This window comes from Apodemus sylvaticus, chromosome 10, assembly GCF_947179515.1.
Source record: "Apodemus sylvaticus chromosome 10, mApoSyl1.1, whole genome shotgun sequence".
Taxonomy (NCBI): Eukaryota; Metazoa; Chordata; class Mammalia; order Rodentia; family Muridae; genus Apodemus; species Apodemus sylvaticus.
Genome location: NC_067481.1, coordinates 47010517 through 47035741, shown reverse-complemented (window position 1 = coordinate 47035741; position 25225 = coordinate 47010517). Strand labels below are relative to the sequence as shown.

Sequence of the window (25225 nt, the reverse complement as noted above, 5' to 3'; positions counted from 1 at the left end):
GACCAGGGCCTTTGAGAGGAAAGGGCTGAGCAAGTTGACACAGCAGCCGCCACTAGCCACCACACACCCGCAGAAGCTCACCTTCAGAAAGGCACGATTGCCTTTGCTTGGATGGCCATGTTCCCGGCCAGGGAAAACCAAGGGCTAAAGAGGGTGAGAGAGGGCAGAGGGAAGCTGTGCTCTAAGCCAGCGACCTAAGCGTTTCCTCTGCTGTCACTGCAGTTCACCAGGTTCACAAGCAAACGCACCTTACAGATGGGACTTTTTCGTCAAGCACTTGGCTAATGGCAGGGCTTTGAAATAAAAAGGCTATAAAATCCTAAGTGATTACTTCCGAAGCAAAACCAGTGATTTTTATTTTCCGTATTTCTTAATCTGGCAGCTAGAGTTAAAAGTCTTTGTGAAACTAGTGTTAAGAGTTGACTTCACTGAGCCCTCATGAGCAGGGGACACAGCTCAGTGGTTAGAACACTTGTCTAACACGCACAAAATCCTGGGTTCCATCCTAGCCGGAGAAAACAAGCCTGCGAGACTCAAATCCTTCTACAGCTCATTCAATGGCCAAGCAAAGCTCACCATGTTTCCAATCTATGGAATGGAAAGGCTCCCCACAGGAAGGTCTCGGGTGCTATCTCTGTCCACACGGGAATGTGCACTTATTCACAAGGTCAGGATCCCCAAGGAAGAGGAATGGCTACGTGCTGAGGAAGAAGGGAGAACCTGGTCAGAGAGAACAAGGTGGAGTGCGGGCTGCTGCAGGGAGCAGGGCTTCCCTCTGCAGCGAGGCAACGCTCTCGTTAGTCTTGGGGTACGTAACTCAGGCATGAAGACATCAGTACGGTTTACTAGGCTGAACTTTGTCTACACGGATCGCACACATTATAGTGTTAGCTTTTGTGGTGCTAGGACTCAAAGCTGGAGCCCTGCGTGTGCTCAGCGAGTGCTCTACTACTGAGCCACAGGCAGCCTTGGCAGTGCCATTGTAAGAGACAGAATAAGAATGTCTGGTTCAGGGCCCGAAAAATGAGGCATTTCCATGTTCTGGAGAATCAAGTTCAACAAGTCATTTAAGGAGAATGAGGACATACTTTTTGACAAAAATACACATTTCATCATCACATTTCATCAGACATTTTATCCTTCTTTAAAAACAAATTATGGCTGGGCGGTGGTGGCACACGCCTGTACTCCCAGCAATCTGGGAGGCAGAGGCAGGAGGATTTCTAAGTTCGAGGCCAGTCTGGTCTACAGAGTGAGTTCCAGGACAGCCAGGGCTATACAGAGAAACCCTGTCTCGAAAAAAACTAAATCAAAAAATAAATAAAACAAACAAACAAACAAAACAAAACAAAAATAAATTATGTGTGTGGGTGCTTTACCTGTGTGTTTGTCTGCACCATGTATATGCCTGGCACCCAGAGGCCAGAAGAGGCATGACACAGTTGTGAGCTGCCATGTAGGTGCTGGGAATTGAACCCAGGTCCTCTGGAAGAGCAGCCAGTCAGTCCTCTTAACCACCGAGCCATTTCTTCAAACCTTCTCCTTCATCTTTGGGCCCAAACACCACCCAACTGTAGAGACATCCTTGCAGAAATGATGTCACAATCCCAGAGGGGCTCAGTTATCTCAACAAAGTAGACAACCACAGACATGGCTATTTAGATATTTAATTTATTAAATTATATAACAAAGTTTCTTCTATACAGTCAGAAAATGCACATTTAGATGAGAACAAAAATTAAGTAAAAATACAATAATCTTGGTTCCAAGACGCTATTTTAAAAGCAAAAAATTAGAAAGTGCATTCGGAAAAGAATAGATTAAAAAAAATCTGTATTGGCATTTTTCACAAGGAATCAATCGTCTTCCATTGGAATAAAGTATGATCAGAACTGATTTCCCCATCACTAGGAGCTACTAGGGTGTGGTACAAATATTTTGGTACTAAGAGTTTTAGATCAGATTAAAAAACATTCTTTAAGCCATGGCTCAACTTCCCCATCGTTTCACCAGATTATCATGCATAGACCTTGCTTCTTGTCCCCCATTCTCTCTGAGGGAAGGAGTGAGTTTGGGACTGCAGTGGGACACGTTACATCTTTTTGGAGATCAGGCCAAATAATGCCCTCTACTGTAAAATGAGAATGGCGCACAATCTGTCATTTGGGTAGGGTTGCTTCCTCTGTTACATCTGCCACAAGTGACCTGGGCTGGCCATGTACCCCGACTGCTTAACAGTACAAGATCAAGAGCTCAGTGAATTTCCAAAACTCTATCTAAAGACAGATGGAAGGAAGTATTAGAAGTTGGCAAGGCTAGACCCATTCTTAAAAGCCACCGCCTCAGGCTGAGATCATCAGCAGTAAGACAGGACAGTGATGTGGTGAAGGCCAAGGCACCTCAACTCCACAGGGCTCAGTGCACGTTCGCATTCCCACGCCCAGCATGGAAGCGCTCAGCTATCACAGTCAGGTCCAGAAGCGTCCTCAAGAGCAGCTCCTCCTCGCCCGTCCCCACTTCTGATCTGAGTGCCAACAAGAAGCCAAAAGGCATTCTCAACCAAAGTAAATGTTGGTACCAAGGAGAAGGGAAAACTCAAAGGTGAACCAGGTAGGAGCCTTTGGATCTCATGCACTGCACGTCTTTACTAAGTCACTGGGACATATGAGGGACTGAGGAAATTTACTGTTTGAAGCCAGGGTTGGTGATATACATCAGGGGGCAGCCCAAGGGTCTCAGGAAGCTGAGGCAGGAGTTGAAGGCCAGCCAGGGCTGAACAGTGAGACTCTCTCAAGCCAGGGCAGACAAATGCACTGGGGATTTTCTGCTGTTTCCATTTTTCATATCTTTGAATGAAGTGGGAAGTTTGGAACTGTTACTAAAAATCTATCTTTTAAGAAAAGGTACTCTGTAATAACTATGGCTGAGGGGGCAACAGTTCATTGGGGTCACAAATAAAAAAATGCTCTTACTTCAGGCTCTGACAGGAAACTCTTCACTGCCGACGCCTAAGCCTGACAACTGGGTAAGCCCAAAATGGCAGAAACAAACTTGAAAAAAAAAATTGAATGTCATAAAACTGAAGTTCCAATGGGCAATCACAGGGTCCTGTACAGGGTGGAACCAGAAGGGAGAGCAGTCTTCCTTCTAGGACACCACAATGGAAGGTCAGACCCCAGCATCTACAACTAGGGTTCTTTGAAAGAACTGATTTACTCAAAAAGAAAACAAGCAACATAATTCCATTTGTTCATCTGAGCACAGCCTCCTGGGCTGCCCGGCTGTGGAGCAGGCCATGGCCTCGCTTTCACTGCCTCATTAGCTTTAGTGAATGAAACAGGTAATCAAACCAGTGGAAAAGACTGGCTGTGTATTTAAATAAATAACTTTATTTACGATACTTCAGATTTTATATATGCCCACTATATAACAACCAAAGTCCCATAAAGTCTAGCTGAGGCACAACTGCCAATCAAGACCCTTTGAAAAAAATCAAAGATAATGAAGTATCAGGGAAGAGAAGTTCTGTTCTCTCAAAGAGAATTTAACAAACAAACTTCCCTGATTCTTTAAGGACAACAGAGGGAAATTTAATTTCCTTTTAAGGGCATGCCCAGTCAACAAGCTGATTAACCCATATTTAGAAAAATAAACCCCATAATTAAGAAAAATATATCAAATGCCTTTCATACCCAGAATATGCTAACACTTCAATGAATGTCAAATCTGTCAGTCAGTCCCAGACTGGGTGTCAGTCTATCCATGAGCAGTATATGTATCAAGTTGGCCCAGAGGCGCCATCCCACACCATAGCATGGTGAAGAGCTATACTCTAATATCCTCGCACTGCTAGGACAATATGGACAATGTGCAGAGGACATTCCAGGGGGACCAGCAGCCTTCTCTCTTGGTGAGCACAGATTGGAGCCTTTACACTATCTGCTAGTTCAGTATGACAAGTTACCAATTTACAGATGCTGAGAAATGGCTAACCTTGAGCAGCATTCACAATTCTGTCACTGTCCAAAGTAACAGAGGTGCAGGTAGGAGCCACAGGCTCTGCAGTGGCCACCCTGAGGCCTGCAGGTAGGAGGGGGCCAGCAGAGGAAGAAGGGATAGATCTGCACAGGGCAGAGCACTGGGACCCCAGGCTCGTGCTCACCCTGCCACAGGCTATACCACACTGACAGGAAAGCCCAGAGAGCCACCCCTCACTGTCTTCTCACGGTGGCTCACGAGCAGGCCTCACTGAGAACCACGTCCCTTCCCTCAGTTCCTAATATTAGGCTTCACATGATATGGGACCACTAGGGGCAATGGCAGACACTGACTGCCTGTCAGTGGAAATGCAATTTTATCATATACGAGCAAATATTAGCCCAATGGAAGAAATAATAAAGCAATGGCCAGCTCCTTCGCAAGGACTGCCATTCTGGTGTGTTGGCGGCGGTACAGTTGACCCAGTGCTCACAACTGAAACAGAAAGGAGGCGCCCTTTCTACAGTGCTCTCCATTTCAAACAGCCTCAAACATGAAGCTGACCTACCAACATCTTACAGAACCCGTGGGAAATGGAATTTTTCTTGACTGCCAAGAGTTAGGGACACAGAATAGAATATAGATCACAGAATATCAGCAAAGGACAGCTGATTTCTCATCACAAGTGTTAAATAAAAGGACAACAATTACTTTTATTCACATCCAATCTCGTGGCTGAAAGCGAAGCCATCTTTGGATGTAGAGAGCTTGTGCTGTGAGGCGTCCGCTCTGAGGCCCGCAGAAAGCCGGGTGCTGTGAGGCGTCAGCTCTGAGGCCCGCTGCCCACCTGGCTTCACCAGTCACTGAAGCCCAGACTCTCAGCTTGGCCTGCTTACCTCCTAGGGAGACACAAGCAACTGGAACCTTGTGTTGTTTTTAAAATTAAAAACAGAGTAATGTGTATTAGAAAAGAGCACAGAAGACCCGTGGCTCAGCTCAGTCCGACCAGGTCAAAGCCACGGTGCGGTTTAGAATTCATCTGCTGGCGGGCTCATGGCCGAGTTGGTCTTTCTCCTTCGCAGGTTCCCCACTCTAGATCAGGCCATGAAGGTGGTGGGCAGAGTCCTGGGGCTGTGCTTTCAGTGGAAGGCATACAGCAGCAACAGGATGGTACAGATGCCAACGACACCTCCAAGGATCAGCGAGTCACGCCGCTTCCTGAGGTTGATCCTTTGTATCAGGCTGTTCACGGCGGGAAAGCGGTCTTTGGGAAACCTTGGTTAAGGTCATACTTGAGAGAGGCCTCTTTAATGAAAAGTTACAGGAATCACAAACAGTCATCAGTGCAGTCCATAAACAGCCAAGGACGAGAGAGGAACAACCTGCATCCCAGCTGGGAGACTCTGTCCACCCAGTCTGTGGATGGTGCGGTCAGAACAATGGGAAGGGAGTCAGTGGAGAAAATAACAACAGCCGCTAGGATCCACTGGAGCTCCTGGGCTTGGGTGTGAGTGGGCTCCACCCACATCCTCTCCTCAGAAGCTCCGAAGAACACCAGGTTCTCTCAACCCCAGGCAGGGCTCCGCACTGATGACTCACTCAGACACTTTCCCTTGCTGCGGCCAGCACACTGTAGCAGGGAAGTGCTGGAGTGCTCTATTTAGGGAACAAAGAAAAGGGAAATTGCTGTGGCTCACACCTTTAATTCCAGCACCAGGGAGGCAGAAGCAGGCAGATCTCTATGAACTTGAGGCCAGTCTAGTCTACAAAGTGAGTTCCAGGACAGTCGGGGGTACGCAAAAAAAATCCTGTCTTGAAATCAACAAAACCAAAACCAAAACCAAAGTGTGTGTGTGGTGTGGTGTGGTGTGGTGTGGTGTGGTGTGGTGTGTGTGTGTGTAGAGAGGGGGGGGGGAGGAGGGACAGAGAGAGAAAGAGAGAGGGAAAGTGGGAAAGTGAGGGAGAGGGAGGGAGGGAGGAGTGTGGAGGATTAGGAAGATTTCCATTTTGGACTGGTAACATCCCACCCACATTTTAGTGTGTCAAGCCATGAACACACTCCCTGCACGTGGAGACCAAAGCTGCTTCACTGGTAAACCTTTCTGTGACGATGTCCTTCTTTATTGATGGAGACATTACATCAGGTTCAAAAAGACCCATGACCACGTCCCTCCCTGAGGAAGGCCAGTGTGTGTCCCCTCTGGCTCTACAGAGTCTATGCGCTATACGATCCTGACTCTAAATGTCCTCAGTGTCTAGAACACATGCTACTGGCATTAGTGTAGCTCTGAAGGAAAAAAAAAGGGACATCTGAGAAACAGTTTTTAAAAATCAGGATCAGTACACAAGAACAGAAGAGACAAACCTTTTACAAAGCAAAAACTTTTCTACAGAAAAAAAATCCTTCACTTTTTCTTGTCTAAATCAGGTATAAAATATCCTTTGGTGATATAAAATTTTATCACTGTGCTAGAGAGATGGTTTGAAGGGACTCCGGCCAGTGGAGCAGGGTAAACCCGGCTCTGGCAGGCCTTGCGCTTCTCCCTGATCCCCTCTGCCTTGCCAAGAACGTTGGCTCACAGTCCTGAGCTCGCCACCAGGGGCTACTTATTCCCTTACTCGGCCACTTGCTCTCCTGAGGCTGACTACCAAGGTCCAGCTATCAACATATTAAATGCAGCAACTGAAAGCGCCCCTGGGCTCACCTAATTAAGACGCCCAATTCAATCAGACACCTCACCCTAGGATGGGGTTTCCCATGGCTTACCTTTGCAAACCGCCATCTGCTCTGGGCATCCAGAGGCAGTCGTCTGTTCCATTCCAGGACAGACACCCGCCCCCTCGCCCTCACTCCCCACTCCTTGCCCTTATCCTCCATCTTTTGTCTGTGTCTCTTATTCTTTGTCCTCTGTCCCTCTGGGGAAAATAACTCTCCTTTGGTCTGAGAACCTGGTCTTGGGGTTCTAAGCTGATATTTTCTCCCAGGCTCAGAAGAATGTTTGCTGCTCTGCCAGAAGACTCAAGTTCTGTTTCCCACAGCCCATAACCCATACTGGGAAGTTTACCCATAACTCCAGCTACCCCCTCTCTCACACACACATACACAAAGAAAGAGATGAAAAAATAAAATAACAAAGTTGTGGCCTCAGGAGACCTAGACTGTGGTGGGCACACTCGCTCAGTTCACGTGCAGACCGTCCCTCCCTTATTTCTAATAGTCTAGCTCAGGAGTGAGCAGTCAGAAACATCTATACTTACAGTAAAACAGCCATCCCTTGGCTAATGGCTAAGCTAGACATGGGCACTGGTTTAGGTTGGGCCTTGGTGACAACTGTTGGAAAGCTTATGCTTTTCCTATGGCCTTCAAGCTGTGTAGCAACCATCTCTGTCATCACAAGGAGAGATCCTGTTGCTGAGGGCCAGGCTAACACAGAGACAAAAGGTCCGTGAAGAGAGGGAGGAGACATGGGAAACAGCAGAGTCCTGCTGATGGTTACACTGACATGACACCAAACCAGGTCCCCATGACTGTATGGCAGGCACTGTGCCATGAGCTGTCTTTTAGGCCCTGAGCACACATACTCTTTTGGAACGATGAGTGCTTTATCTGTAGCAGGCACTGTGCTAGGGTTGGGGATACTGCTCCTTTAGGAAGACTTGGGGCTTAGGGAACAGACACTTTCAGGGAGGAAAGGCACAAAAACACAATGGAACAAAAGTGAATGGACAACTCAGTTTCAACCAGTATGCAAACTAACCTAACTATCCAGTGCTACTTCTGTTTTTACTTTTGATAAAGGGTCTCACTGTGGTTGAAACATCCCATTTTGTAGGGAGCTAAAGCACTCAAAGCTGCCTCAGGAAGTCCTTGAAACTGACCAGATTCAGTAGACCCCTCCCTGCCAGAGTAAGCAGAGCTAACACGAAAGTAGTCTCAAACAAGCCAAGTTGAAAGAAGACTCTTAAAACCAGACCAGCAACCTGCAGGAGGTTTAGACCACTGTCACTTGAAAAAGACTCTCCGAACTGTTGAGCTGCTTGCTGGTTGTGCACCGTGTCCAGGTTCTGCAGCTTTTGTGAGCTGTGACCCATGCTGGAGTGGGCCTTGGTGATGCAGCCATCTGAGTCATTTCTGCTCCTGTACGTCACCCCACATCCATGCCCTGGAAGTAACTACAGTAAAGCTCACTGGCTCACCAAGGTGGACATTGATCGTTTCTGTACTTTGGTCTGTCTTGGTCTCCCTGTGTTCTATTTATTGTCCGTATGTGAGTCCTGGAGATTCAAACACACATGGGTGACAAGGAGAGAAACGGGGCTAGCAGGACAGAAGGATGATTTTATGGAAAATATACTGGGGGCTGGGGAGATGACTCAGTGGACGAAAGTGCTCACTATAGAAGCATGAGGAACCGAGTTCCCAGGACACCTGTAAAATGTCAATGCACAGTACAAGCACCTGTAATTTTCATGCTCCTATGGGGAGATGGCAGGAGTTGCCCTAGAAGCTTAAGGGCCAGCTAGCCTGGGGTAAGTTCTGTCTCACAGCAAGTGGAAGACAAGGACTGGCGTCTGAGGGTGTCCTCTGACTTCCACATGTATGCCTCATAAACTTGCAATGCACACAGAGAAAGAAAGATCATGGGAATTTAAGATGTGAATCTCCACTTTGCCAAATTGTCCTGGACCCATGGATTTGGGCCAGGCTGCTTTTTTAAGTCTACTTCTTTATCTGCAAAAAAATCAAAAAGTTCCCACTCTCTTCCCTTTATGGGATGAGAGAATGTGGTGTGGATAGGGCAGTGCTGTGTAAACTGCCCAGCATGTGTGAGCATACGTGCCTTGGGATGTGTGCTTTTACACTAGACTAACAACATTGACAAAGGATTGAAAAATGCCAAGCAATATTCTTTTTCTTAGGCAATTAGATATCAGGATAAAAGTGCCCTTAAATTACTATGGTCCAGATGATATTCATCTTTTGAGAATCACAAGTTCTTCCTCACAGTCATGTGGAAGAACCCGACCCCGAGCTTCTCTGGCCTAATCCTATCTATTTTTAAGTTGAGAAGCTAAAATTTTAAAGCAGAGGTCACACCTGACAAGCAGAGCCTCTCCTCTGCCCTGGGACGGTGTAGTTACATTCTACCAACAGGTACAGCACACCAAAGTGTCCCCGCCCCTTCCAGGTACCTGTGACTGACAGCCTCCAAAGTGGCAATTAAGCCACAGTTAGGCGGGGTGGTTATGAACACACCCAGGGAATACTACTGTGGACTAAAATAATTTATGAACACTTCTATAAATATAAATCTCTATAATGAAATCTCTGGTGAGCTGCTCTCTAGAAATGGTATTAAACGTAAGTTTATCACAAAGTAAGGAAGTCCCCACAAAATTCGACTGCTAAGTGCACTACCAGTGTTCATGACGCACACCTCTACCCAATAAAACAGAGAACCGAAAGAACCAGCCCTTCACCCACCCACACTCTACAAAGGATACTGGCCAGAGTGTTCATCTTGCTGTGAATTGACTTGAGCATTCCTCTCTGGGAAGTCATATTCTCTTTTGTTGCCATAGCAATGCTTCAAGAGGGGAGAAAAGAGACAATTTGAGTTGGCACAGAGGCACTACCAGTTCAGTTCTTCACACCTCTAAAAGCAAACAGAAAGCTACAGTGAGCAACCCATTGATCTGGGATCAGCAGGAAATGGGTTCGGATCCCCGCCCAGCCACTTTCCCTCTGTCTGTTTCTGATATAACTGCTACACAGGGGTCTTGTTATGAGCCATCTCAGGTTGTCTTCAAAGTAGCAAATGGAATGAAACATTAAGAGACAAACCGTACATTACCAAGCTTCTTTGATGGCTTAAAAAAAAACAAACACTAAAATAATTTTAATCAGGAAAAACTGTTAAGAGGAAAGCAAAGAAACAACCATTAAAAAAATCATGACCATAAGAAAGGGGCCCAAGTCACATCCACATTCAACCAGCTCTCAACATATAAACAAATGGGGATTAAGAATTCTAGAAGACTTAGAAGGCAGATCTTGGGATTCACTAATCATGCTGTGGGAGGGGCAGAATGGCTTCTACAGAACAGGCCACGCTGACGACCTGCTGAGACTGAGCTGACCCTCTTCTGTTGTCACTTCCAGTCAGGTATTTACATGGTCCGTCCGGACAGTAGGATCCTAGAGTAGGGTCAGCGTCCACTTTGATAAGTAACATGCAGGAGCGTGCTTTAGATAGTAACGTACAAAATGCAAAGGGGGCAGTTTTGGATATATATGATCAAGAATTATTATACTTGTTTGAAATAGTCAAAGAATAAAAGATACTCTAAAACTTATTTTAAAAAGAGTCCTAGCCAGGCAGTGGTGCTGCATGCCTTTAATCCCAGCACTTAGGAGGCAGAGGCAGGTGGATTTCTGAGTTCAAGGCCAGCCTGGTCTACAGAGTTCCAGGACATCCAGGGTTACACAGAGAAACCCTGTGTCTCAAAAAACAAAAAACAAAACAAAACAAAACAAAAGAGTCCCAGAAATTGGGGGAAATGTTCACTAGATACAATTTCCTAGTGCACCTTAGACACATTTTCTTCCGTGGAGTGTCCAGAACAAAAGCCCTCACTCTGGTTCCCTTGGAAGCTCTAGGGAAGACAGCCAGCCAGAGGGGCTACATAAACCTTCTCAAGCAAGAGACCCACAGGAAAGCCCTGGAGCCTGACAGTGGGAGCCTGTGGACCTGGCAGTCCTGGGCTGAGGAAAGGAACTCTGTTCCCTTGGCTCTTGTGCGTGTAGTGGGACTTAGAGGCCAAGGGGCTTCCAGGCTGGCTACTGGTGAGATGCTCAGCTCCTGGAGGGGACAGACACCTAGGCCACCCATGGTGAGAAGCTGCTGGGCGTTCATGGGCAAATGAACACACACGGGATGGGCTGAGCCTCACAGGATATGCTGCCAGGTGTTTTCATCTAGAGATGCTAGAGGAATGACAATTATTCAGAATAATTTCACTACTGAGAATACAATGAATGTGTAAGGAGGCACATAGAAGGATATTTACTGAAGTAATAAAAAACAACCCAGCAACAAAAACATCAGAAAACATCCTGGGAAGCCAGTGACCTCAAAGAACATTAGTAGAAAGACGCAAGTTTGGCAACGGCTGTTTGGAAAAACCAAGGAGTGGCTGTCTAACAAGTGGTCAGGAAATGGTCACTGAAGATAAGAAAGGACCTGGAGAGTTACCGACAGGCAAACAGGTGACATAAAGGGAGCAGAAGAATGAGCCTATCCTTCATGACGCTGCCAAGAGGGCCCAGAAAGCTATCTGTGGGGCTCTGGCCAAGGAAGGTGAAGGAAGTTCTGTCTCACTAACGTGCACACACACTGGTGGTATTGTAAATGGTCAGTCCCTTAAAAGAGGGGCAGTGATGAAGGCCAGGCGGAGTGTCATGACAATCCTAGATCCAGGCCATTGCTTAGGAACTGAGGCCACAGCGAGTGTAGGCATGAACCATGATATCTGGCTAGCCAGAGGGTCTTTTGAAAGCACGAGGAGGCATAGAAGCAGCAGAAGAAATGAAAATTGACCAAATTCTGCTTGAAATTACAACAAGGGTCTTTATGGTCTTAAGAGAATTCCAGCTTGTAGTAAGGACAATCTCTGAGCCATACAGGCCTCTGGTTTTTGAAGGAGAATCATCATTATCTCATGTGCACTTGACTCACAGTGGATAGGCATTAAAAAATAATTTGTACAAAGCACTTTGTGTTCCTTGGAGACTGAATATTACATTAAGTTATTACCTTGTTGAATATGCATGATTTCCAGTACCACATAAAGTCTATCTAGACATACTTTCCTATCTACCCCATCATCTGGAGTTGCGCTGAGTGAAATGTAGGCTGCTATTTCAAGTTTCAAATACTTAAGAGATAAAATGTAAGCTTCATATATATAATGCTTCAAAAATATGCTTACTGGAACTCCAGATTTCTTACTACTATTATGAACTAAACATAATTACCTATTTTTAAAAACTAACTTGCCTTGTGTGCATGAGTGCGTGTGTGCAGCCACAATGCTCGTGCACCGCCAGAGGACGACTGTTGAGAGTTGGTTCTCTCCTTCCACCAAGTAGGTCCCAAGGATCTGGTGGTCAGATTTGGTGGCAGGCAAGACCATTAAGCCATCACTGCCTCAGAGCAGTGGCTCGGTATAAATGTTCTTGCCCCAGAGATATTAGAGACTCTAAGTAGGGGATCCGAGTCCTCAATATTAGTTATTAGCCATGCGATCATAGGCAAATCCCATAATTTCTTTTTTGTTTGGGAGAAGGAATCTACTGATCAAAGTCTATCTCATGAACCTATTACTAAGAAGATTAAATGCCCTTAGAAAGTAAGGTCACAGCAGAGATGCATTACTATCTAGTAAAATTGTCATCCCTTAAGGAGCATGACTTGACCTTCACCCTAGTAAGCAGGGCTGGCTTGATCTAATCACTAAGTGTGCAAATGCAGCTGTGAAATACACAAAAACTACTCCTACCTTATGGTTTCTTCTATCAGACGGTCAGAGCTGAAAAAGGAAGTTAAAAATTTGAATTACTAAACATATACTTAATAGCATTTCTTATTTTTCTATGTGTATAAATTCTATAGCCATTTCTGTATATAGAATTAAGATTTTTATTTTTAGAGCATCTAGAGAAAAATCCTGAACTCTGAAACTAATTCAGCCATACATGAAGTAATTTACATTTTGCTTTTATTTCTCAGCTTAAATCTTCTGGGTGTGTGTGTGTGTGTGACATTCCCTATTAAACTCTGGCTAGTTTTAATGATAGCATTAAGGAGTGAAAGTTAAATCTAGATAACTCAAAATAGTCACCATTATCCATTCAAAAGGTAAGAGTTATAACTAACTTGTTGAGACAGGTGGCAGGCGAGGTTCTGATGCTTCTAATTAGTATCTTTCAAACGTCAGAGTTCCTTCCTTTTTGGGGAAATAGTTTTTTGTTGTTGCTGTTGTTTGTTGTTTTGTTTGTTTGTTTGTTTGAGTCAGGGTTTCTCTGTGTAGTCCTGGCTGTCCTGAAGCTCACTCTATAGACCAGGCTGGCCTCGAACTCAGAAATCCGCCTGCCTCTGCCTCCCAAGTGCTGGGATCAAAGGCATGTGCCACCACACTCGGCTTGTTTTTATTTTATTTTATTTTTTTTTAAAAAAAAAAAAACTAAACTAGATCTCAGTTCCTTAAACTTTAGAATCTACAAATGTGAACACAGTCAATGACTCTCCACCTCTGCCCTGCAGAGTGCGTATGTCCAACACCTCACACCACATAAGAAACAGCTAGTCCAGGAGAAATGTACCCAGAGCTGAGCTTGGTAAGGGGCAACTAAACACCAGCGAGCGCAGAAGCCAGCTTCCAGACACTGCATGTGACTTGGAGTGCAAGAAATAAATATGTGCACTACCCCAGACACTTCCTTCCAAGAGTCAATTACTCTGTTAGTTTATAAAACAGAACACCGAGGTTTTGGTTTAGTGATATAAAGTTCAGTAAAGATGAGTTCTATAAGAATGCCAAAAATACCTTGTATAAGTTCTACAATTAAGAATTTAAAAAGTAACAAAGACAGTGATTAAAAGGCAGATGTCTTGGGACTCACTATACAGGCATGCTCCGCCATGCCTGGCTTACTTATAAGTATTTTGATCAAACATTTTGGTAGGAAAAATAAGAATTCAGAGTCAATAGGTGTGTTTAACAGAAGTGGCGTGTTACAAAGCTTCTACTTATTTTCTGTTATATGAATATCTGAAAGCACTGAAGGCTGGGGATGCAGGTCAGTGGTAGGGTGGCTCAGTTGGTAGGGTGTATAGACTGAGTAGTGGCATGTGCCTGTGACCCCAGTACTTGGAAAGTAAAGTCAGGAAGATCAGAAGTTTAGGGCTATCCTAAGCTACATAAGGACTGCAAGGCCAGCTTGCATACTGTGACCTTTTCTCCAACAAACAAAACCAACAGTAAGCAAACAGGCCTGAAAACCTTTAAAACCAGATGAATTTCAACATTCTATAAAACAATAAGGAAGCACCTTCTAATTGGCTTCGAATCCTCTTTCATACTGAGTAAGAACTAACTAGAAATATGATAAACATATATATGTATAAATGTGTGTGTGTGTGTATATATATATTTTTCCCCCTTCTGCCCAACCTACAGTACGGTCAAGGTTCAAGCGTGAGGCTGCCTGAACCCGGCTCACGGACCTGTCTAGTCCTAACGCTCACAAGAGATGACCCAAGCAAAGCGTCGTGCACATGCGCAGCCTAGACGTAGGCTTGCTCTACATCAGGGCACTACGGTGGTTTTTAGCTGCTCTTTAGGGTAGGCTCTCCTTTTATTCTAAAACCTTTAAGTGTCTGTTTATGTGTGTGCTGAGCACATACGGGTACCTGTGGTGGCCACCAGAGGGCGTCAGACCCTGAGCTGGGAATGAAAGCAGTCCTCTGAAGAGCAGCTTTCTCTCCAGCCCCTCATAATTCTGAACCACTTACTTCTCCCAAAGTCTAGTTGGAAAGCTACGTCCTTATGAAGCTTCTCCAGATGCACCTGTGCATACGGGGCGAAACTAATTCTCCATATCATGCCCTCACATCAACTCGTTTGGTAATACTGGGGGGGGCACCCCAACATGAGGAACTATTAAGGAGTTACAGCATTAAGTACTTCAGATAGTATGCTACAAGCAGTGGTTCTCAACCTGTGTGGGGGTCATGACCCCTTTGGTGGTCAAACAACCCTGTGACAGGGGTCACCTAAGACCATCTGCATATGAGATATTTGCATTACAATTCATAACAGTAGCAAAATTATATTTTGGAGTAGCAGTGAAAATAATGTTATAGCTGGGGGTTACTCCACCATGAGGAACCGTTAAGCGGTCACAGCATCAAGAAGGCTGAGAACCACTGTGCTACAGAGACAGAAAAGGTTTTCACCTAAATTCTCAGTTAAGACTTGCAAACACGCTCTCTCAGAGGGAGGCATACTTGTTTACTACTCCTCTAAGCGGCGTGGGTCCCAGGGGTAGAGAACGACTTTCATGCATCTTTGATTCCCCAGAGTCTAGTACAGTACCTATCACACAGGAGATGCTCATTAAATGCTTAATAAATGAACAAATAAACAAGTAACAGATATTTCTAGCATTAATAAAGCAACAATCAGGATTAGCACTGAAGTAATCCTTATAATCTTTATAAGTTTTCCACAGCAGTATACATACACATATTTTTATAATCATAATTTTATATCCCACATTATGACACTATCTCCATCTGAAGTCTTTCTTTAGGAAAGTCATGTGCCATTTGGGCGTATGACCTATTTATCCCAGCAGTTGGGAGGCAGATCACTGTAAGTTTGAGGCTAGTCTGGTCTATAGAACAAATTCCAGGACAGCCAGAGGTACACAGAATACCAGGTCTCAAAAAAAAAAAAAAAAAAAAAGTTGTATGTCACCGAAAACAGATTTTATTTATTTTATTTCAAAATAAAGAAAAATGAGCTGTATATAATAGCTCCTAACTGTAAACCAGTTGTAAGGAAAACCTATAAACTCAGTGGAGGCAGGAGGATCAGAAGAAGTTCAAGGGTCATCCTTGGCTAACCAGGTCATTGTGCTTTTGGCATTTATTTTACCTTTGTAAATAACTAGACCACTTGAGACAAATTATCTCTAAGGAGGAAATACCCGATGATGCCCTCACATCGGGTATCAGTTCCACCCCTAGTTACCAACCACTGCACAGTTCAAAGCCTGTGGTTACTGATAGTCTGTAGGATTTCTTCAATATACAGGTCCCAGGTTCAACCACCACCGTGTCCTTCTTGTCAAAATGAACTGGCATCTCTGAAACATGAGCCAGACTAAAACTTTTGTTCTTTTTAGCTGCCTGGTGTGTGGTCCTAGCAATTATTAATACTTGTTATCAAATGTGTATTTTGTAAACATTTCTCTCTGCCTATGGCGTTTTTCCTTGAGGTAATTAGTTCATACATGTACACACAAAAACAAAGACCATGTATGCATGTGCATAAGTTTTTCTATTGTAGCCACTACGTGAATAACAAGAAGCAGCAAATAAGAACGTAGAGAGAAGGCTGACGTAACCTTGCTGTCCAGAGAGTGAATGAGACTCACTCACGCACGTGAGTCTCACTGCCGACTGACAGCAGCCCCACAGCATGTAACATTCATTCATGTCTATTTCAACAAAACTGCATGAGTTAACCGAGTTCATAAATACTCAAGAAAGGGAACATCAAGTCCTTAAATGCCAGGATTTTAAATCATTTCACTCAGAGATGTTATACCTGACCATTATATAACATGAGTTCTGTGATACTTATTAAACCTTTTTAGAGACTTATTTTTATACTTTAACTATATTTATTATTGGTTCTCCTCTAGTTGGTCCTACCAGCCAGCAGTTGTGGACTCTAACGTGGGAGATGGAAACTCAAACTCCAATCCTCTGCAAGAGCAGTATGCACTCTTAACTGGTAAGCCACCTCTCAAAAAAAGTTATCTCAAAAAAACTTTAGAGATAAAGCCATTGCTTATTGTAAAGGTTACCATATTATGATAGTTTTTAAAAAATGATCACGGTCTATTAGTAGAGTTGGAATTTCATTTTACTAAGACAATCTCAACATTAAAAGTACTTCAATTTCTATTAAATTAAATTGGGGGCAGGAGTTGTTCTGTCGGGAAAGTGCCTGCTGTGTGCACAGGAACCTGAGTTCCATCCCTAGCACCCACATCACACACAATGCAGCTGTGGTGTGGGGCACACTTGCAACCCTTGCACTGAAGCAGCACACACCCCTGCTCACATTTCAAAGTCCCTTTCTCTTTTAGTACTCACTTTCCTTGCCTTTCAGTTGTGAGCCTGGCCTTACACGGCTGAGCTCTCTGTACAGACCCAATGCTTACTTTTGTCAGTCTGACTCATGTGCTATATTCTCATATGCACAAAGGGCTGACATGAATTGCACATGCATTGTTGTAGCGATGCTGTGCACTCTATGCTGTCAGACTCACTGTGAGGAGCAGCACACAAACAAAGCAGAGGACCTGGGCTCAAATCTCCGTGGGTTCTAGACCGGCCTGGACTACATACACAGTGAGACCCTGTCTCAAAAAGGAAAGAGAAAGTCTACTGGTGACACAGCTAGGTTGGCAGACTACCAACCAAGCATGCATGAAGCTCTGGGTTCAGTCCCCAGTACCACATAACTGGGCACAGAAGCACACACCTATAATTTCAGACTCAGAAAGTCTAGGCTGGAAGATCAGAAGTTCTAGGTCTTTGACCCTCAGTGAGTTCGAGGCTAGCCTGGGATACACAAGACCATGTCTCAAACAAAACAAGCCTACCTAAAATATTTCTGCAAAAAACTTTAGACTATACAAATGACGAGGATGGTAAAATTTAAAGTTAAAATGTCAAAACCCTAAACAAAAGCTTGTAATGTCATATGAAAAATAATCAACATGTAAAGGCAATAAAATAATTCTTCATTCATAGACATGGTTAGACCTAAAGTAACACAAATAGTTAATGTGGTCATTCTCAGTCTTAACTGATAGGAGGTCAACAGAACGAGAACAAAAAAGTTATCAACTAGATAGTGTAGCCCATCTTATTTAAGCATGACAAGCAAGCTCTGTACAATGGTTCTGTACCGGAAATAAACTCTTTGTAATTTTAGAACACTTTCAACTTTATAAAATAACTTCAACAGCACTCATCCATACATAATACAGCTCTCACTCCATTCTAAAAGTGGAAAAGCGGGAAGCCATGCAATGTACTTTCAGAGTAACTGGTCTTTCCATTCTCTATAAAATGAGGCCATGGTGGTTCCTTGTTAAAATGAATATAAAAATTTAAAGAAACAACTCAAGGGAAGGCAGTGAAGTGTGGGACAAATACCAAAACATTAGGAACTGTGCGTTTAGAAAAAGCTGCACTATTAAATGTGCGTTTAGAAAAAGCTGTACTATTAAACAGTTATGAGACTGTGACCTATATACTCTTCAATTCTTATTTCATCAGTACATAAATGCTTGAAACTTACTAAAGAATTTAAATCCCTTCCCCCCACTGTATGTAGCATATGCACATATGTGTACATGTACACGTGCACACATGAAGCCAGGAGGGTGTCAGGTGACCTCCTCTCCTACTCTCTGCTCTATTCCTTTGAGGCAGGGTCTCTCCCTGAACCAGGGCTCGTGTTTCCAGCCCTCTAGTGATCCTCTATCTCCGTGCTCAGTGCAGGGTCACAGGCACATGAGAGACACACCTGACTTGCAGGTGGTAGGATCTAAATCCAAGTCTTCACGGTTGTGCAGCAAACGCTCTTAGACTAAGCAATCTCACCAGCCCTAGATTTCAAAATTTCAAAAGGATTTCACAAGGAATTCATTTTACAAAGCAAAAGATAACTGGTTACATGAATAGTTATTTCCTATAGTCCTTAAAGTTAATTTCGTATTTGTGTGTGTTATTATTAAGTATTTAATAGAGAATAATTGAATGAAACAAGTAAGTTTTCTACTCTAGGGTATGATGTATATTCATGAAAACAAAATTAACAGCCTTGTTTATAACCACTCATTCATACAACACCTAGGCATTAAGTGTTAATGGCACAACCAGGGTTAGAGATCCAAACATGCTATGGCAGACGAAGTTCTCCCTCATGAAACATGTTCCAGGAGAGTCCAGCAGGGAGGACAGACCAAGCGTTCCACTGACATAGTGCTTTCAGGGAAACAAAAGGCAGCTTTGTTAAGTCATAGCAAGGGTGGGCTAGGGGAGTTAAGAGGGTTAGACAGGGAGGGACAGGTGAGCACAGAACCTAAACAAGCTATGTGGAAGGGTGGGAAATAAATAAATAAATAAAACAAAACAAAAGCACAAGGAGGATGACAGGGACATCTCGGGGCGTGTGCGTTGAGGTTTGGGCTATTGCTATGGATCGTAATGCTAAATGCTGGCCCCAAAATCTGGTTGCTTCAGGGATGAGGACATCCTCACCTAGGCCTGCTATGTAACCTTGCCCCCAAGTTATCCCTGATTCACTAATAAAGATGCCTACGGCCTGTAGCTGGGCAGAAGAGAGGAAGGCAGGGCTTTGGTTCCAGGGCTTGGGGACTCAAGCAGAGCAGAGGAGGAGGAGTAAAAGGAGGAGAGAGGAAGAGGAGGAGGAAGAGGAGGAGGAAAAAGAGGAGGAGGAGAGAGGAAGAGGAGAAGGAAGAGGAGAGAGGAAGAGGAGGAGGAAGAGAGAGGAAGAGGAGGAGGAGAGAAGAAGAGGAGGAGGAAGAGGAGGAGGAGAGAGGAAGATGCCATGGGGTAAGGGACCACAAGAACTGGCCATGAGGGCTGGCCAGTTGGAGTAAAAGAGCCCAGGTAGAATGTGGCAAGTTATATCTCAACTATTAGCAGGGGAGTAGATAAAATAGCTTAGATGGTTGATATCTGTCCCAACTCCAGTGCTGTCTAAAGCTCATTATAAATATAAAAGTTTGGTGTCTTTTATCTGGGAACTAAATGATCTAATAGAAACCCCCAATTGATATTAATTTTAACTACAACATTTATGGGAAAGGAAACAGGCCCAGGTGGCAGACAGCTGGCTGCAAAGAAACAAAGTGACATGAAGCAAAAGTAAGATGACCAACCCTACACGGAGGGCACTACAGGCCCAGGAAACGCTAACTCATTTGAGGGAATTGGGGGAAGAAGGGAGTATTAAAGTAAGACCTCTTCCAGGAAGTAGACTGGGTGACGTTCTGTTTACACACACTCTGCCTCTGTGTAGGTTGTAGTCTAGCAGAAAACAGAAAGCCAGAACTGATGCTACCAGCTGGCTAAAACTCACTGGAGCCCTGCGCATATCACATCCTCACTGGTAGCACTCCAACTCCTCTGGCAAAGGATGATTTGTGTCTCCCACTGAGCTGACTCCAGTGAGCCACCTACTGGCTCAGGGACATTCAAATTCTTACCCTACAAATACCCACACAACTGGAAGTCCTACCACAAAGGAAACCCTGAGCTAGATGGATTCACTGATAAACTCTACATACATAAGAAGGAAACAACACTAAGCCCATACAAACTATTTCAGAAAACAGAGAAAGGACACGACCCACGCCACTTAAAATACAGTTTTACTTGAATTAAAACCACAAAAACAGTTCCAGAATAGAAAACTACATTATATTTCATAAGAATAATGCAGAAGTCCTGAACATAAATCCAGCAGTTACAGAAAAGAAATATTTTTTTATATTTTAAATCAGGCACTGGAGAGGGCTCAGCAGTTAAGAGCACTTGATGCTCTTGCAGAGGACTTGAGTCCAGTTCCCAGCACCCACACCGGGGCTCACAACCTTCTTTGTCTAGCATCTTCTTCTGGCCTCTGCAGACAGAAGGCATGCATGCAGCACACGTGTGTGTGTGTGTGTGTGTGTGTACACTGCATGTGTCACAGCACACATGCAGAGGTCAGAAGACAACTTATAGAAGTTGGTTCTTTCCTTCTACCACATAGGAGTTTGATCCTTGCAGTTTACATGGTGGAATCATAAAACAGATTCCCAAAACTTGTTCTGTGACTTTCATGTATGTGCTATGACACTACCCTGCAAACACAAAATGGTAAATAAAATGTAATTTAAATAAAGGAGCTGGAGAGATGGTGTGGTAGTTACAATAACTGCCATGCCAGCATGCCAATCAGCCTCAAGATCACCAGAGACACTGGGGAGGTGCAGGGGAACGCCTGTAATTCAAGCCTCAGCTCGAAGACAAAAGGGATCCCCAGTGCAAGGTGGCCAGAAAGACTAGCCATACCGGTGAGCCGTGGACTTGAGAGACCCCGCCTTAATGAATGAAGTGGAAGAGAGAAAATTATTTCCAACCTTAGGCCTCTACATTCTTATATACACACATGCATGCACACATACATGCAAACACAAAAAACAGAATCCTAAAATAACCAGTTTTGACACTAGAATCACAGTTTCTAAAAAGACCTGAATTGGCTAAGTGAGTAGTTCAGAGGTCGAGCACTGGCCTAGTAAGACTTCATTTCTTTAACCCCACATACAGGATTTTGATATGTGTGTGTGTGTGTGTGTGTGTGTGTGTGTGTGTGTGTAAATGTATATGTGTTGGAACATGTATACAGAGATACACTCTTACTCTTGTTGCCCAAAGTGGTCTTGAAGTGGTGAGTCAAGGCGACCACTGTGACTCACCTTCCTAGGCAGCTAGGACTACAAACATGTACCACCATACCCTGCTCTGTGTTTTTGTTTTTATTTTATTTTAATGTGTACGGATGTTTTGCCTACATGTGTGCTTGGTGCCTGTGTAGGCCAGATGAAGGCATCAGATTCCTTGTGACTAGTGTGACAGACAGCTGTGAGCTGCCACGGAGATGCTGGGAACGGAGCCCAGGTCTTTTGCAAGAGCAGCTGGTGCTCTTAACTACTGAGCTACTGTTGTAGTCACTTGTGTCTTCATTTTAACAGTTTATATTTAGAATGGTGGCCTTTAAAGGCAAATGAATTCAACAGTACTTTAAGTTTATCACAGATAACTAATTAATGACATTCAGTAGCAAATAGCAAACTAATTCCTAACATTGACTATTTAGCATGGACATTCAACGGCTAACAAGCTGAGCTCAGAGACAACTGTTCTGATCCTTAAGTTTTACCACAAAACACAAACAAGAAAAAAAATCATGGAGAAAACCGGCTGCCACGGGAGTGGGAGGGGGTCTTGTGTTAAAGCACACATCCCTCACTGGACCACTTTCTGCTGAAATCTTGGTTTTGTTGTTGTTTGTTTGTTTCTTTTGCACTTGATATTTGGCCTTGTTACTCTTTATAAAGTTTCTAAATAAGGTCAGTGGTAAGAGCCCATTCAAACATAAATTATCAGTATTACTGTTGTTACCAGCAATAACTTGCAGTAGGGATAACAGTAGCACAGCGGTATGCTGGTTAAAAGAGAAGACAGGCAAAGGGGAGGAGGAACCTCCTCGACGGCATCATTTAATTGTGGCTGATGAGCTGCCATCCACTTCCACTGAATCCCCTCACAGCAGGCTGAATTCCCAGCAGCAGAGCCCTTCCTGTGATGAAGTGTCTTTACAGGTAGACGAATCAGCAAGCTAGGTAGTACTTACTTCCGAAGGTGGTCATGCTCTTTCAGAAACAGTTCAGTTCTCCTGTTGTTTACTCCAGACCCACTTTTATATGACCTAGAGCAACATCAAAAAAGCAAAAGCATTTTTAGAAAATGCTGCCACGTCAGGTTAAGGCACTGACCCTAATGATAGCAGAGGAGAGTTCTGTGTTCTCCACAGTTTCAAGTAAACAACCAGAATATAAAGCTTTTACTTCCCTCAAGAACGTCTACCATAGATGTAAAGGATGAATTTTGTTTCTCCAGTTTAGGTTTAGGGGTTTTCTGTTTTTCACCAAACTAACCTGAGCTTCTGAACAGGGGATCTCACTTTTCCTTTGTGTACTAACTTTCGTATTATTTTCTCTAGCAGAAGTGGAGCTTTAGACTAGTGAGCGCACAGCACACAGGGAGGAAGCCACTGAGCCAGCGTCATCCATCACAGCAGCACGGGCCACGCAGGCTCGAGCCTGAGGAACACTGCACCCTAAATGTTCAGTCCTGGCACGCTTCAGGATTTCCATGTTCAGGATCAGCACATTACAATCACCAAAGGTGACTGTACTGGCTAGTTTTGTGTGTCAACTTGACACAGGCCGGAGTTATCACAGAGAAAGGAGCTTTAGTTGGGGAAGTGCCTCCATGAGATCCAGCTGTGGGGCATTTTCTCAATTAGTGATCAAGTGGGGAGGTACTACCTTTGGGCTGGTGGTCCTGGGTTCTATAAGAGAGCAAGCTGAGCAAGCCAGGGGAAGCAAGCCAGTAAGAAACATGGCCTCTGAATCAGCTCCTGCTTCCTGACCTGCTTGAATTCCAGTCCTGACTTCCTTTAGTGATGAACTGCAACGAGGAAGTGTCAGCTCAATAAACCCTTTGCTCCCCAACTTGCTTCTTGGTCATGATTGTGCAGGAATAGAAACCCTGACTAAGACAGTGACCCTTACTTCCATCAATAATCTCATTTTCCTGCTTTTCACTAGTAAGTATTAAGAACATTTTCTTTCCTTCTTTTCTTTTTTCTTTTCTTTTTTTGGAGACAGGGTTTCTCCATGTAGCCCTGGCTGTCCTGGAACTCTCTATGTATACCAGGTCTCAAACTCACAGGAATCTGCCTGCTTCTGCCTCCTGAGTGCTGAGGTCAAAGGCATGCACTACCACAACTGGTCTTTAAGAACAATTTTTTTTTTTAAATTCCCAAACTGTACCAATGTCTATGAAAACAGGGTCATGTTATAATACCTGAAGGTCTGGCTGAGAGACAGTGACAGCATGCAAGACACAGGAGAGACTGGCGAGGCAGATGACATGACTTGGAAGTCTATGCACCACTATTATGTAGCCACATAATCTTAGAAAACCTCTCAACACCTACTTTTGTAAAATAAGACCTAATGAGAGCTGCCTCTTTCAAAAGAATAATGTGGAACCAAAAAGGTAATCCACAGAAAGGACTGTGTAAAATGCAAAAACAGTACAGACTACCCCAGCAAGGCCGCCGGCAAGCCCTGGCTACTTAGGGATTACTAGGCCCCAGTCACTAACAAGCTCCCCTCCAGCACCGTGATGGTAAACTCCTCAAGGCTAAGCTGTCGTTTTCACACTGACCATCTACAGAATGTCTTGTTCATAGTTGGTACTCAGACAATGGTTTAATGAATGAATGAACGAATATATTTTTATCAACAGTTTTTCAGAAACTAAAGGGTTATATTCTAGTGGCTCCCACAAACTGTGGAAGAGCTAAATGTATAGCCATTAAAGGCTGCCCTCTGTTGGTTCTGACTGAAGTCTCCAAATTGTATATGAAAGGCAACTGGACAGAAATTAAAGAAGGCTTATACACACCAAACAACAAAACTATTACATAATAGGTTAGGCATGGTAGTGCACGCTTTTCCTCTCAGTTCTTAGGAACCAGAGTTTGAGGCCAGTCTGCTTTACTCTCCGCAGGTTTCAGGCCTGCTAATGCTATGTAGGGAGTCTCTTGGAACATTTCTCAGAGCACACATAACACATACCAGCTTGTGATGAGTGCGTGTCCTAGTTGATATAGTGTATGTGTCATAAGCTATCACAAATGAGAGACCATGGTAATATCATTCATTAGATGGTCCAAAATGGGAAAAACTGTCTAGGTATGGTGGAAGCTACCTACCACCTCAGTCCTCGGGAAGCAGAGTCAGGAGGGCCACAACCAAAGCCAGCCTGACTTATGCCTGAAGAAAACAAAAACAAGACAGAAAATCTTCAGCATCATGACTGACTTCTCCAGTCAAGGTCAGTTGTAAAAACAACACTATATGTGGAATGCTAGCCTATGCCCCTGAGGACAGAAAGAACAAATCTTATGGACTGAGACCACTATAAAATGCTGAGAGGCCTTAGTCTTGCAAGGCTTTGATTCTACACTAATCCTAAAAACTCCTGCCCCCATACAAACATAGTTCAGAATGTCAGGGAAGCTAACAGTGATCTGAACATGTAAGAGAGAGAAGCAAGGGACAGGGAAATAGAATCTTCAGTTGTTGGCATTCATTCTTAGTATGGACAGGAAGGGAATCACTCATGCTGGCCTTAAGGAAGTCAAGACTGGCGAGGGCTCATAGGAAGCCTGGGAGATGGCAAAGTAGAGTCAGCCTATACATACTTTAGGAAGCTTCAAAGGAAAATGAAATGGAAAAGTCAGAAACCCCAAAGTCTAAGTCCTGGTTTTGCTACTCAATTTGCAATTAACCACAGATGCTGCCTAAATCCACATAAACATTGTACACAATAACATGAAAGGTAACTTACTCAATATCTTTTCGTACTGATCCCATGAGATTCTCCCTTTCCCGTATTGCCACAAAGTTTGCTTTGGTTTTATGGAATTCGTGTGTGTAATCCTGAAATAAATCAACAGCCAGTCTCAATACAAGCTATTAATGCACTTTAATCTCTTTAAAGTA

General features: G+C 44.0%; 1 protein-coding gene across 2 annotated transcripts in view; it reads right to left on the bottom strand.

Annotated features, from left to right (window-relative positions):
* Window positions 1-3051: 3051 nt before the first annotated feature.
* The window catches only part of Gosr1 (golgi SNAP receptor complex member 1), a 34891-nt gene continuing 12717 nt past the window's right edge, over window positions 3052-25225 (bottom strand). For both annotated transcript variants that reach the window (XM_052194988.1, XM_052194989.1), the window contains exons 5-9: window positions 25071-25162; window positions 22279-22353; window positions 12541-12570; window positions 9484-9566; window positions 3052-5242 (exon numbers count right to left, since the gene is read on the bottom strand). In XM_052194988.1, the coding sequence (XP_052050948.1) occupies window positions 5118-5242; window positions 9484-9566; window positions 12541-12570; window positions 22279-22353; window positions 25071-25162 (405 nt within the window). In that variant the 3' untranslated portion in view covers window positions 3052-5117. The remainder of the gene's footprint in view (window positions 5243-9483; window positions 9567-12540; window positions 12571-22278; window positions 22354-25070; window positions 25163-25225) is intronic.